Below are 12,949 nucleotides of genomic sequence, written 5' to 3'. Positions count from 1 at the left end.
GGAAGAACTTCCTGACAGTAAGAGCTGTTCGACAGTGGAATTTGCTGCCAAGGAGTGTGCTGGAGTCTCCTTCTTTGGAGGTCTTTAAGCAGAGGCTTGACAACCATATGTCAGGAGTGCTCTGATGGTGTTTCCTGCTTGGCAGGGGGTTGGACTCGATGGCCCTTGTGGTCTCTTCCAACTCTATGATTCTATGATCCTATGATTCTATGACAACGGACCTAGGATTCCTGGCTTTCAGCAGCCCTGACACCTTTGGTTTTGCTCCTCCGTGCAAATCTGATCTACAGGTAACCAGAAGTGCAATCCAGTAAAATGAATGGTCCGGACTGAACCAAAGCTCCAACCCCCTCGGACTATACAATCACAGACTCCCTGCTGCCTTGAGATTGCGATTGTTTCACGGATGATTTGTTAAATTATTCTATATGATTGATGTTGTATTTGAGATGTTCTACTATGTTCTATCTTGTCGTTGTTATTTAATGTTTGTAAGCAGCTTTGGGATCCGTTTGAATGGAAAGTGGCACAGAAATACAATCCAATCCAATGAATGAAATCCACCCCAGGGGAGCTTTGAATGGAAGGCGGAGGGAAGCAGGAGCCGAACTCCCCGCAAAGGGCGAATCCTCCCGGAAGCGAGAGCGCGGCGCCACCTGCAGACCGGGAGCCGCCACGACAAGACGGAAGGTAATAATGGCAACATACCGCTCTTCTTCCCCCTCCCCTCCTAATCAGCGCGGAGCAGCTGGGCGTTCTAAGTCCTCCCTTCGCGGTGGCTGCTGGGAGTCGTAGTTTCCTTTCGCCACCTGGACGGTGAGATTCCGTGGTAGTCGCGCTCGGCAGCACTGGCTTTCCCGTCGTGCCTTGGGGCGAGAGCGAGAGAGGCGCGGAGGGAGGCGGCGGAGAAGGACGGCGGCCGAGCGGCGCTTGAGGTGGGCGCAGCGGGGAGGGGGGGCTGAGGTTCCTGGAGGCCGCAAAGGGGGCCTCGGGGGCCGCTCGGGGGATGATGAGGGAGGTGGGGGGAGAGGAGGGAGGAAGGAAAACCCCGTCGCTGAATCAGACCAGTGGTCCACCTAGCTCAGTATTGCCTGCACGGGCTGGCAGCAGCTCTCCGTGATGGCGCGCCCAGGGCTCTTCCCGGCCCAACTGGGGATGGAGCCCAGGACCTTCTGCATGCCAAGGAGGTGTTCTGCCCGTGAGCCTCCTCCCTTCCCCCGAAGCGTGGGAATCCGCCTCCCACCGAGTCTTGCAAAGGAGGCGACTAGAATCGCACAATGGAAGTTTCCACAAAGCTCCCTGCGCAGCCCCAGTCCATTGTTCAGAGCAACGGTGCTGCCCACACAGACTGGCAGCGACCTTCTGCATGCAAAGCAGCCACCGCCCTTCCCCAAGATGCCCATCGTTCGCTGCCCTCCTGATCACTCTGCCTGGGCCTAAAAGTCCTGATGACACCAATAGGGCTGGTTGGAATCAAATTTTCATTCTCTTCCCAGGCTCTGCCTGCCTCCCTCCCTTTTTGTTCTCTGCCATCCCTGGCTAGATTTCTTCTCTCCCCTAGAGGCCCTTCCCCTGCCTTGGGATTCCCTTCCACCTGCCTCCCTGTTTCCGGGAGACCCCTGCACCCAAAGGCCCTTTGCGCTCATCACAGCTCCCTTTGGAGCCGAATCTGGCAAGTGTGGGGCTGTTGGGGGGGGGATGGTGGCTTTTCTTACCTTTCTTCCTTCCAGCTCAGTGGCAGACTCCTTTCCCCAGCTGTAACCACTGCGTTGCACTACCCGTTCAATCCCGGTGTCTCCAGGTAAAGGCTGAAACCCCCAGAGAGCTGCTGCCAGTTTGTGTAGGAGATAGCAAGCTGAATGGGTCAGTCCCTGTGTTCCCATTCATGCAGAGTTTCATAGAATCATAGAATAGAATCATAGAATCATAGAGTTGGAAGAGACCCCAAGGGCCATCGCGTCCAACCCCCTGCCAAGCAGGAAACACCATCAGAGCACTCCTGACATATGGTTGTCAAGCCTCTGCTTAAAGACCTCCAAAGAAGGAGACTCCACCACACTCCTTGGCAGCAAATTCCACTGTCAAACAGCTCTTACTGTCAGGAAGTTCTTCCTAATGTTTAGGTGGAATCTTCTTTCTTGTAGTTTGGATCCATTGCTCCGTGTCCGCTTCTCTGGAGCAGCAGAAAACAACCTTTCTCCCTCCTCTAGGTGACATCCTTTTATATATTTGAACATGGCTATCATATCACCCCTTAACCTCCTCTTCTCCAGGCTAAACATGCCCAGCTCCCTTAGCCGTTCCTCATAAGGCATTGTTTCCAGGCCTTTGACCATTTTGGTTGCCCTCCTCTGGACACGTTCCAGTTTGTCAGTGTCCTTCTTGAACTGTGGTGCCCAGAACTGGACACAATACTCCAGGTGAGGTCTGACCAGAGCAGAATACAGTGGCACTATTACTTCCCTTGATCTAGATGCTATACTCCTATTGATGCAGCCCAAAATTGCATTGGCTTTTTTAGCTGCCGCGTCACACTGTTGGCTCATGTCAAGTTTGTGGTCAACCAAGACTCCTAGATCCTTTTCACATGTACTGCTCTCAAGCCAGGTGTCACCCATCTTGTATTTGTGCCTCTCATTTTTTTTGCCCAAGTGCAATATTTTACATTTCTCCCTGTTAAAATTCATCTTATTTGTTTTGGCCCAGTTCTCTAATCTGTCAAGGTCGTTTTGAAGTTTCACTCACACAAAGTGTGTGTGTTAGGGTGTTTCCTTTTCTCTGCCAAGCTGGGAGTTCCCTGAGGCCTCTCCCTTTCCGTGGATGCCAATTGTAGGTTTGTGTTGGGATGCAGATGTAGGATTGAGATCTGGTTTGGGGAATTAACCATTGTGGGAGTGGGATAGAGGAAAGTCCCTCTGTGTGTGTGTGTGCAGTTGGGGGTGAGGCCCTTAGAAAAAGGGGGAAACCCCACTCCTTGAACTGGGATGCATGGAGCTGTTTTTGTGTCAGTTTGCAGGTGTGTGTTGGAAGAAAAGATTCTTTGCCTGTTGATATCAGCCAGGTACTTTCACTGTGCTGATTTTGGCACTTGCTAAAAACTTTTTTTTGTTTAGAGATGCCTACCCAGATGTGTATTTTTTTTAAAAATGTACACTGGTCTTTTTTAAAAAAATAAAAACCCCCGCTTGATTCTATCTATATTTGATGGTTTTTAACTTAATACAGTGGTACCTCGGGTTACATACGCTTCAGGTTACAGACTCAGCTAACCCAGAAATATTACCTCAGGTTAAGAACTTTGCTTCATGATGAGAACAAAAATCGTGCTGCGGCAGCAGCTGGAGGTCCCATTAGCTAAAGTGGTGCTTCAGGTTAAGAATGGACTTCCGGAACGAATTAAGTACTTAACCCAAGGTACCACTGTAAAACTGACGGAAAGGCTACTATGGTCTGTTATGTGGGAATTAAACTCTCATTCCCGTTTGCGGAGTATGCGGAAGGCAGCCCTGGGTCGCTTGACCCTTTAATTAGTTCTCTTTTCCCTCCTGTAAAAACTATGCAAGACACTCCCTTTCAAAGTTTAAATAGCATATAACATAGTGTGCTTGCAGTTGCAGATTAAATAGACTATGTGGGTGGGTGATACTTAATTTGCTAAAGCGTCTTACAGACTGGCTGAGACAGACAGCAGCGCAACCAGCATAACATACCTGCTGCTCTGTTAAGACTGTTCAATACTAGCTGCCGTAACTGAAATAACTGCCATAACTGCCACAGAGTGTATGATGTCACAAGAGTTCCACGGCTCTTGCAGTTAACCCTTCATAAAAGCATTTTGGATGCTAACATCCCACATGTTAAGCTTTTGGTTAAGTCTACTAGTTTTTAATCTGCTGATTTTTATCAATTTCCCCCTTATGAATATGTTTTATGTAAACACCTTAGATTTTAAAAATAATATTCAATGGCATATAAATCTTGTTAAATGAAATGCTTTCTTTAAAACGTGAGCTCTTAATTGTTGTTGTTGTTTAGTCGTTTAGTCGTGTCCGACCCTTCATGACTCCATGGACCAGAGCATGCCAGGCACTCCTGTCTTCCACTGCCTCCCGCAGTTTGGTCAAACTCATGCTGGTAGCTTCGAGAACACTGTCCAACCATCTCGTCCTCTGTCCTTCCCTTCTCCTTGTGCCCTCCATCTTTCCCAACATCAGGGTCTTTTCCAGGGAGTCTTCTCTTCTCACGAGGTGGCCAAAGTACTGGAGTCTCAGCTTCAGGATCTGTGCTTCCAGTGAGCACTCAGGGCTGATTTCCTTCAGAATGGAGAGGTTTGATCTTCTTGCAGTCCATGGGACTCTCAAGAGTCTCCTCCAGCACCATAATTCAAAAGCATCCATTCTTCGGCGATCAGCCTTCTTTATGGTCCAGCTCTCACTTACATACATCACTACTGGGAAAACCACGGCTTTAACTATACGGACCTTTGTTGGCAAGGTGATGTCTCTGCTTTTTAAGGTGCTGTCTAGGTTTGTCATTGCTTAATACAGGGTGGCAAATGCGACCTAACAGGCATTACTGAAACCTGGTGGGATGGGACTCATGACTCTAATGTAGAAATTGAGGGCTCCAACCTGTCACTCCACAGCAATGACCAGAGGAGGAATGACTTGTTGGGAAGAGCACAGGTAAAAGAAAATGCCATGGTTCATCTGCAGCAACACAACTGGACTCCTTCATCCACCCTAGCTGCAACAAAACATGTCTCTCCCATTTCAGTCTCCAAAGCCACAGCCGATGCTGTAACTCTCCGATGGTTTGGCTTCCCCCTTGAAGGCACACTCTTCCGAGACAGACAGATGCCATCAACAACCTGTTCGAAAGAAATATATCAAAACGGAAGGGAGAAGGAGTAGCAATCTGTGAAGGATGTGTACACTTGGAGTATGAAAGGTGGATGGAGAGCATATGGGTACAAATTGTAGGAGTAGGAAACAACAGTGACCTTACTGTGGATATCAGCTATAGACCTTCAAGCCAGACTGAGACTTGAATGATGCTTTCCTCCCCGCCCCCCCATGCAAACAGCATTTTATTGATGTCATTCACTTCCAGCCCAGACAGCTTCCCTCTTCCCAATTCCCCGTAGTGAATGCCAGCTTTTTTGAAAAAAATCTTTTTAATTGAATTTTACATTGCACGTTTAAATTCAAACAATAAACATCACCATCATTAGGATTCCCTGAATCCTTTGACCCTCCACCCTTCCATGGTTACAGTTTTCAATCTTTTCCCACTGCTTCCCTTATTTTGTCTATTTTTCTTAAATAATCCAATTTTACCTTAGCTTATAGTACATTATAGTAACGTGCTTATAGTAACGTGCAAACGTTACTCAAATCCTGCCAAAGTTTTTAGTTGTTTACAGTGTTCTCTTAAGTACATAGTGAATTTTTTCTCATTCCTTCTTAGATTTCTTCTCTTCCTGGTTTCTGATTTTCCCGGTGAGTTTGGCCATTTTGGTGTAGTCCATCATCTTCACCAGCCATTTGTCTCTGGTCGGACTTTATCTTCTTTCCATCTCTGGGCCAGTAGTATCTGTGCTGCTGTCGTCGCATCCATGAATAAGCAGATTACCAAACATTCAAAAAGGAGAGATATAGTAGTCATGGAAGACTTCAGCTACTCCAAGATTAGTCCAGGAATCTATTTTATTGTACATTCATGGGGATTTGTGCTATCCTGCAGAGAGGGGCGAAACACAATTCCACCTGCAAAAGTTTCGAGCTACTCCCAACCAGTGCAGCTCTCATACCTTCCTGCTGTAATCCCGTAATTTTTCATACCACAAACGTATTGGTTTATTTGTTTCTTTTGTTCCTCTTTTGTTGCTCTAATAACATGGGGATTCGGGGGAAGCATCACCGAACGAATAAGATAGAATGATTCCACAGGGGAACTTGAAGTCACTTCGCCTTAGAATCATAGAATCATAGAGTTGGAAGAGACCACAAGGGCCATCGAGTCCAACCCCCTGCCAAGCAGGAAACACCATCAGAGCACTCCTGACATGGTTGTCAAGCCTCTGCTTAAAGACCTCCAAAGAAGGAGACTCCACCACACTCCTTGGCAGCAAATTCCACTGTCAAACAGCTCTTACTGTCAGGAAGTTCTTCCTAATGTTTAGGTGGAATCTTCTTTCTTGTAGTTTGGATCCATTGCTCCGTGTCCGCTTCTCTGGAGCAGCAGAAAACAACCTTTCTCCCTCCTCTATGTGACATCCTTTTATATATTTGAACATGGCTATCATATCACCCCTTAACCTCCTCTTCTCCAGGCTAAACATGCCCAGCTCCCTTAGCCGTTCCTCATAAGGCATCGTTTCCAGGCCTTTACTGCCTCTTTGGATTGCTAAATTACCTGTGAGATAAATCTCTTCCCTTTTTTCTTTTTTCAGGGTTTGGTGATCTTTGAGGAGGCGGCCGTGCGTTTCACAGAGGAGGAGGGGCCCTCATGGATCCAGGCCAGAGGGCCTTGCACAGGGACATCATGGAGGAGAATTACAGGGGTCTGGCCCTTCTGGGTAAGTCTCCTTCTTCTCTGGGCCCAAAGTTACTCACACACCCAGGACAGCCCCATAAGATCGTGACACAAGGTCTCAGTTGGAGTTGTTCCTGCTGCATTGGAGCTCTGTTGACTGGAGGTGCTATGGATGAAACATGAGGCCTGATGCTTAATGAGGGCTGGAGACAGTTAAATAGTTGAGATGCTAGGGTATAAAACGAATCCCACGAGTGCAATGTGCCTGTTTCCATCCTCTCGTCTGCTTCTGTGCCCCTCTAAATCAGGTCTGGCAGACTGGGGGAAACTAGAAAATGGGAGGTTGTTTTATGTGACAAGTCTTGTGCAATGTCAAATTCACTCTGAGCTTCCAGAGCTCTGTAATATAAAATGAACAACCTTATAGAATCATAGAATCATAGAGTTGGAAGAGACCACAAGGGCCATTGAGTCCAACCCCCTGCCAAGCAGGAAACACCATCAGAGCACTCCTGACATACGGTTGTCAAGCCTCTGCTTAAAGACCTCCAAAGAAGGAGACTCCACCACACTCCTTGACAGCAAATTCCACTGTCGAACAGCTCTTACTGTCAGGAAGTTCTTCCTAATGTTTAGGTGGAATCTTCTTTCTTGTAGTTTGGATCCATTGCTCCGTGTCCGCTTCTCTGGGGCAGCAGAAAACAACCTTTCTCCCTCCTCTATGTGACATCCTTTTATATATTTGAACATGGCTATCATATCACCCCTTAACCTCCTCTTCTCCAGGCTAAACATGCCCAGCTCCTTAGCCGTTCCTCATAAGGCATCGTTTCCAGGCCTTTGACCATTTTGGTTGCCCTCCTCTGGACACGTTCCAGTTTGTCAGTGTCCTTCTTGAACTGTGGTGCCCAGAACTGGACACAGTACTCCAGGTGAGGTCTGACCAGAGCAGAATACAGTGGCACTATTACTTCCCTTCATCTAGATGCTATACTCCTATTGATGCAGCCCAGAATTGCATTGGCTTTTTTAGCTGCCACGTCACACTGTTGGCTCATGTCAGGTTTGTGGTCAACCAAGACTCCTAGATCCTTTTCACATGTACTGCTCTCAAGCCAGGTGTCACCCATCTTGTATTTGTGCCTCTCATTTTTTTTGCCCAAGTGCAATACTTTACATTTCTCCCTGTTAAAATTCATCTTGTTTGTTTTTGCCCAGTTCTCCAATCTGTCAAGGTCATTTTGAAGTGTGATCCTGTCCTCTGGGGTGTTAGCCACCCCTCCCAGTTTGGTGTCATCTGCAAATTTGATCAGGATGCCCTTGAGTCCTTCATCCAAGTCGTTGATAAAGATGTTGAATAAGACCGGGCCCAAGACAGAACCCTGTGGCACCCCACTAGTCACTCTTCTCCAGGATGAAGAGGAAGCATTGATGAGCACCCTTTGGGTTCGGTCAGTCAGCCAGTTATAAATCCACTGAGTGGTAGCATAGTCAAGACCGCATTTTACCAGCTTCTTTATAAGAATATCATAAGCAGCCAGTTGTTGCCCATCAACAGTGGCTGCCTCCTGACAATCCTTCCCCTTCCCTGTTTCAGATGGCTGTTAATTGGAATTGTTCCTTAATTTGGGTATCTGTTCCTCCCTGATCAAGTTCCTCTTTGTATTCCTGCAGGTGATCAGAAGGAGAGCAGTCAAGAGAATGAACCCCAGATAATTAAAACTGAAGCAGAAGAAAATGTGAGGAAGGACACTGTTGTTCCACATGGTGCTAGCTTCAATGAAATCTCAATGCTGGAAGGACCATACACGGGCAAGGAAGAGGAAAATGTCTCTCTTTGTGCAAAAAGCCCAACTAGAATATCAAGCCTTAGCACCATTGGAAGACAACATGATGGGGATAAACGGTTTCAATGTTCAGAGTGTGGAAGGAGTTTCAACTACAAATCACATCTTCTTGTACATGAAAGAATCCACACAGAAGATAAACCGTATAAATGTTCAGAGTGCGGAAAGAGTTTTTGTCTGAGCTACAACCTTCTAACTCATCAAAGAATTCACACTGGAGAAAAACCATATAAGTGCTCAGTGTGTGGAAAGAGTTTCACTCAGAGCAGTACGCTTTTTAATCACCAAAGAATCCACACAGGAGAGAATACACATACATGTCCCAGTTGTGGAAAGTGCTTCAGCCAGAAAATTGACCTTCTTAGTAATCAAACATTCCACACAGGGGAGAAACTGTATAAATGCTTAGAGTGTGGAAAGAGCTTCACTCAGAGCTCTTCACTCAGAGGAGAGAAACGGTATAAATGTTCAGAGTGTGGAAAGAGTTTCCGTCTGAGCTCCAACCTTCTTACCCATCAAAGAATCCACACTGGAGAAAAACCATATAAGTGCTCAGTGTGTGGAAAGAGCTTCACTGACCGTAGTAGCTTTTCTCGTCATCAGAGAATCCACACAGGAGAGAAGCCGCATAAATGTTCCAATTGTGGAAAGTGCTTTAGCCAGAACAGTCGCCTTCTTAGCCATCAAAGAATCCACACGGGGGAGAAACCATATAAATGCTTAGAGTGTGGAAAGAGCTTCACTCAGAGCAGTACGCTTTTTAATCACCAAAGAATCCACACAAAGAAGCCACATAAATGTTCCAGTTGTGGAAAGTGCTTCAGCCAGCAAAGTGACCTTCTTAGTCATCAAAGAATCCACACAGGAGTGAAACCGTATAAATGCCCAGAGTGCGGAAAGAGCTTCACTCACAGCAAAAGTCTTCGTAGTCATCAGAGACTTCATGCAGGTGAGAAACCATTTAAATGTGCAGAGTGTGGGAAAAGCTTCAGTCATGGCAGCAACCTTACTTATCATGAAAGAACCCACACAGGTGAAAGACCTTATAAGTGCTCAGAGTGTGGAAATAACTTCACTGATCGTGCTGGCCTTTCTCGTCATCAGAGAATCCACACAGGAGAGAAGCCACATAAATGTTCCATTTGTGGAAAGTGCTTCATCCATAACAGTATCCTTCTTAGTCATCAAAGAATCCACACAGGGGAGAAACCGTATAAATGCTTAGAGTGTGGGAAGAGCTTCACTCAGAGCAGTACGCTTTTTAATCACCAAAGAATCCACACAGGGGAGAAGCCATATAAATGCTTAGTGTGTGGAAAGAGTTTTGCTCAGAGCAATGGCCTTCGTTATCATCAGAGGCTCCATACAGGTGGTTGTGAGAAAAGCTTTACACACAGGGGAGAAGATTGTTTAAACAACTGTTAAATGATATGGGTCTACCTGTGTTGGAGCCAGTCACAATATTTGAGGACAACTAGACCTGTATTCATATGGCTAAGTCCAAGAAAGTCCTAAACACGTGGATCTCAAATATCATTATACAAGAGACCACGTGGAACAGAAACTAATTGGATTACGATTCTGCCCCACAGAAAAAATTCTGACAGATATACTGATAAAGCCTCTTGCAGCATGTAAATGCGAATAATTGGTGAAACGGCTAGGTTTTCTGCCATCATATGAAAGCCAATATCATGAACAAAATTAAAGAAGGGGTGTTTGAGTAACTGGATATGAGAAAGGATTAATTTCCTTTATGAGCGTAAATCACCCCTGGGTGAGCTAAACAATGTGCAAGGTCAGTCAAGCCAGTTGCTATGGTAATGGCCCAATGCCCCTATATCTGTGGTTAATGCATGTCAGCTCAGTAGTAGAGTCTATTAGTTGTCCAGTGTTATGTCCTGAATTGGTGAGTTTACTTAGAATAATGGAAATGCCTTGTACTCTTATGTATCTGTATATATCTGTATCTGCAGAAGCCTACAAGCTGTGTATGTCTATGTCTGTAAATGTTTTATGGAGCCTCATCTTCTGCAACAGTAAACTATTTGGATCTTAAGCTGCTTCTGTGTGGTGACTGCATTATTATCTCAATATATGTTTCCCATTTTGGGCTGCAACAGTCGATCAAGGTTCAGATACCAGTAAAAAATTCCAGACAGGATTGTGAATCGTCGCCAGGTGGAAGAAGAAACACCATGTCTTTTGGCTGTAAGTAAATAAATAGGGAGGGATGTGGGTAGCGCTGTGGGTTAAACCACAGAGCCTAGGACTTGCCGATCAGAAGGTCGGTGGTTCGAATCCCCGTGACGGGGTGAGCTCCCGTTGCTCGGTCCCTGCTCCTGCCAACCTAGCAGTTTGAAAGCACGTCAAAGTGCAAGTAGATAAATAGGTACCACTCCGGCGGGAAGGTAAACGGCGTTTCCGTGCACTGCTCTGGTTCGTCAGAAGTGGCTTATTCCTGCTGGCCACATGACCCGGAAGCTGTACGCCGGCTCCCTTGACCAATAAAGCGAGATGAGCGCCGCAACCCCAGAGTCGGTCACGACTGGACCTAACGGTCAGGGGTCCCTTTACCTTTACCTTAAATAAATAGGGAAGTTTTTAATGTGTGGTGTTTTCTTGTGTTTTTAATATTCTGTTGGGAGCCGCCCAGGGTGGCTGGGGGAACCCAGCCAAATGAGCAGGGTATAAATAATAAACCGTTGTTGTTACAACCAGTGCTTTTTTCTGGGGGTACGCATCCCTCTAAACATTTTGTGAATCTAAGTTTGACCTCATTGGGAGGCAGTATTTCAATACTGAAATACTGGGACACGGGTGGCGCTGTGGGTAAAACCTCAGTGCCTAGGACTTGCCGATCACATGGTCGGCGGTTCGAATCCCCGCGGCGGGGTGAGCTCCCGTCTTTCGGTCCCAGCTCCTGCCCACCTAGCAGTTCGAAAGCACTCTTAAGTGCAAGTAGATAAATAGGTACCGCTTTATAGCAGGAAGGTAAACGGCGTTTCCGTGTGCTGCGCTGGTGCTGGCTCGCCAGATGCAGCTTTGTCACGCTGGCCATGTGACCCGGAAGTGTCTGCGGACAGCGCTGGCCCCCGGCCTCTTAAGTGAGATGGGCGCACAACCCTAGAGTCGGACACGACTGGCCCGTACGGGCAGGGGTACCTTTACCTTTACCTTTATTTCAATATGAATAGGAAAATGAGAGTACCCCTAAACATTGTTTTAGGAAAAAAGCACTGATAACAACTTTATGGAGGGTGGCCGTGCATAATGTGTGGAGTCTGAAAAAATACTCCGTGACAGGAGAAGGATTTCTACGTGGAAAGAACCCACTCATCTGAGCAGTGTGAAGCAATCTTAGGTCAACACACAATGCCACACAAACCACACAGAAAAGCGATTTAATTGCATGTTCTCAGCAAACATCAGAAGTAGGCAAACCTGAGGTAGGAAACACAGATCAACCTTTGGGTGGCCTCTTTCTTTTTTGCTTTTTTTTTGGTATGGTGGCACATATATAGCTACAGTGGTACCTCGGGTTACATATGCTTCAGGTTACAGACTCCGCTAACCCAGAAATAGTACCTTGGGTTAAGAACTTTGCTTCAGGATGAGAACAGAAATTGCGCAGCAGCGGCGCGGTGGCAGCGGGAGGCCCCATTAGCTAAAGTGGTGCTTCAGGTTAAGAACAGTTTCAGGTTAAGAAGGGACCTCCAGAACGAATTAAGTACCGTATTTTTCGCTCTATAAGACGCACCAGACCACAAGACGCACCTAGTTTTTGGAGGCGGAAAACAAGAAAAAAATTATTCTGAATCTCAGAAGCCAGAACAGCAAGAGGGATCGCTGCGCAGTGAAAGCAGGAATCCCTCTTGCTGTTCTGGTTTCTGGGATAGCTGCACAGCCTGCATTCGCTCCATAAGACGCACACACATTTCCCCTTACTTTTTAGGAGGGAAAAAGTGAGTCTTATAGAGCAAAAAATACGGTACTTAACCCGAGGTACCACTGTACCCCACCTAACACTCCTGGAAAGAAGGAGTAACGAAGCCATGAGCAAAAAATATTTTGGCAGTCTGAGATTCTTCTTATTGACGGCCCTGGCTCCATTCCCACTCCTCCCCGACCACATTATTAAGTTCTGCCCTTCAGCAATGTCACAAAGTTTAGGGGGGGAGTCAACCTCGTATTCAGGGGTCATCCACGTGGTGTCCTCAATCCCCAGTATGCCTTCAAACAGCACTAGCGAAAAGTTAATATCCTTTCAAAAATCCACAATCCAGGAGAAACAGCGTGACCCTGTGGTTCAGTTTCTGTTTGCATTGGTTTGGTTTCCCTATACAGTGTAGGGGTGGTGGGTAGATGTAGGGGTAGGGGTAGGGTTCCCTTCTTGGCAGGGAACTCTGGGAATTGTAGCTCGGGTTAAAGGTTAGCGTTAGTGTTAGAGTTAGGGTTATGGTTCCCTTTTTGCCAGGGAACTCTGGGAATTGTAGTTCTGGTTAAGGAGGTAGGCGTAGGGTTCCCTTCTTGGCAGGGAACTCTGGGAATTGTAGCTCGGGTTA

The 12,949-nt window shown here is 46.6% G+C and overlaps 2 protein-coding genes across 9 annotated transcripts in view; one reads left to right on the top strand and one right to left on the bottom strand.

Moving 5' to 3' along the window:
• LOC310670292 (uncharacterized protein) overlaps positions 1 to 12,949 on the bottom strand; it is a 197,115-nt gene that overhangs the window by 29,206 nt on the left and 154,960 nt on the right. The gene's annotated exons all lie outside the window — the stretch shown is intronic.
• LOC310670430 (uncharacterized protein) lies at positions 505 to 10,443 on the top strand. 7 transcript variants are annotated; one of them, XM_083425787.1, is made up of 4 exons: positions 3,907 to 4,023; positions 4,548 to 4,685; positions 6,455 to 6,580; positions 8,212 to 10,443. In XM_083425787.1, exons 3-4 carry the CDS (start codon positions 6,511 to 6,513, stop codon positions 9,807 to 9,809), a joined length of 1,668 nt encoding a protein of 555 aa, XP_083281913.1. In that variant the 5' UTR covers positions 3,907 to 4,023; positions 4,548 to 4,685; positions 6,455 to 6,510; the 3' UTR covers positions 9,810 to 10,443. The 7 variants fall into 7 exon arrangements, with proteins under 7 accessions (XP_083281917.1, XP_083281911.1, XP_083281916.1 ...); XM_083425791.1 differs by lacking the exons at positions 3,907 to 4,023; positions 4,548 to 4,685 and adding an exon at positions 505 to 690; XM_083425785.1 differs by lacking the exons at positions 3,907 to 4,023; positions 4,548 to 4,685 and adding an exon at positions 795 to 935.

Source organism: Podarcis tiliguerta, assembly GCF_965153285.1.
Source record: "Podarcis tiliguerta genome assembly, chromosome: 2".
NCBI lineage: Eukaryota > Metazoa > Chordata > Lepidosauria > Squamata > Lacertidae > Podarcis > Podarcis tiliguerta.
This window is presented reverse-complemented; position numbering and strand designations above follow the sequence as displayed.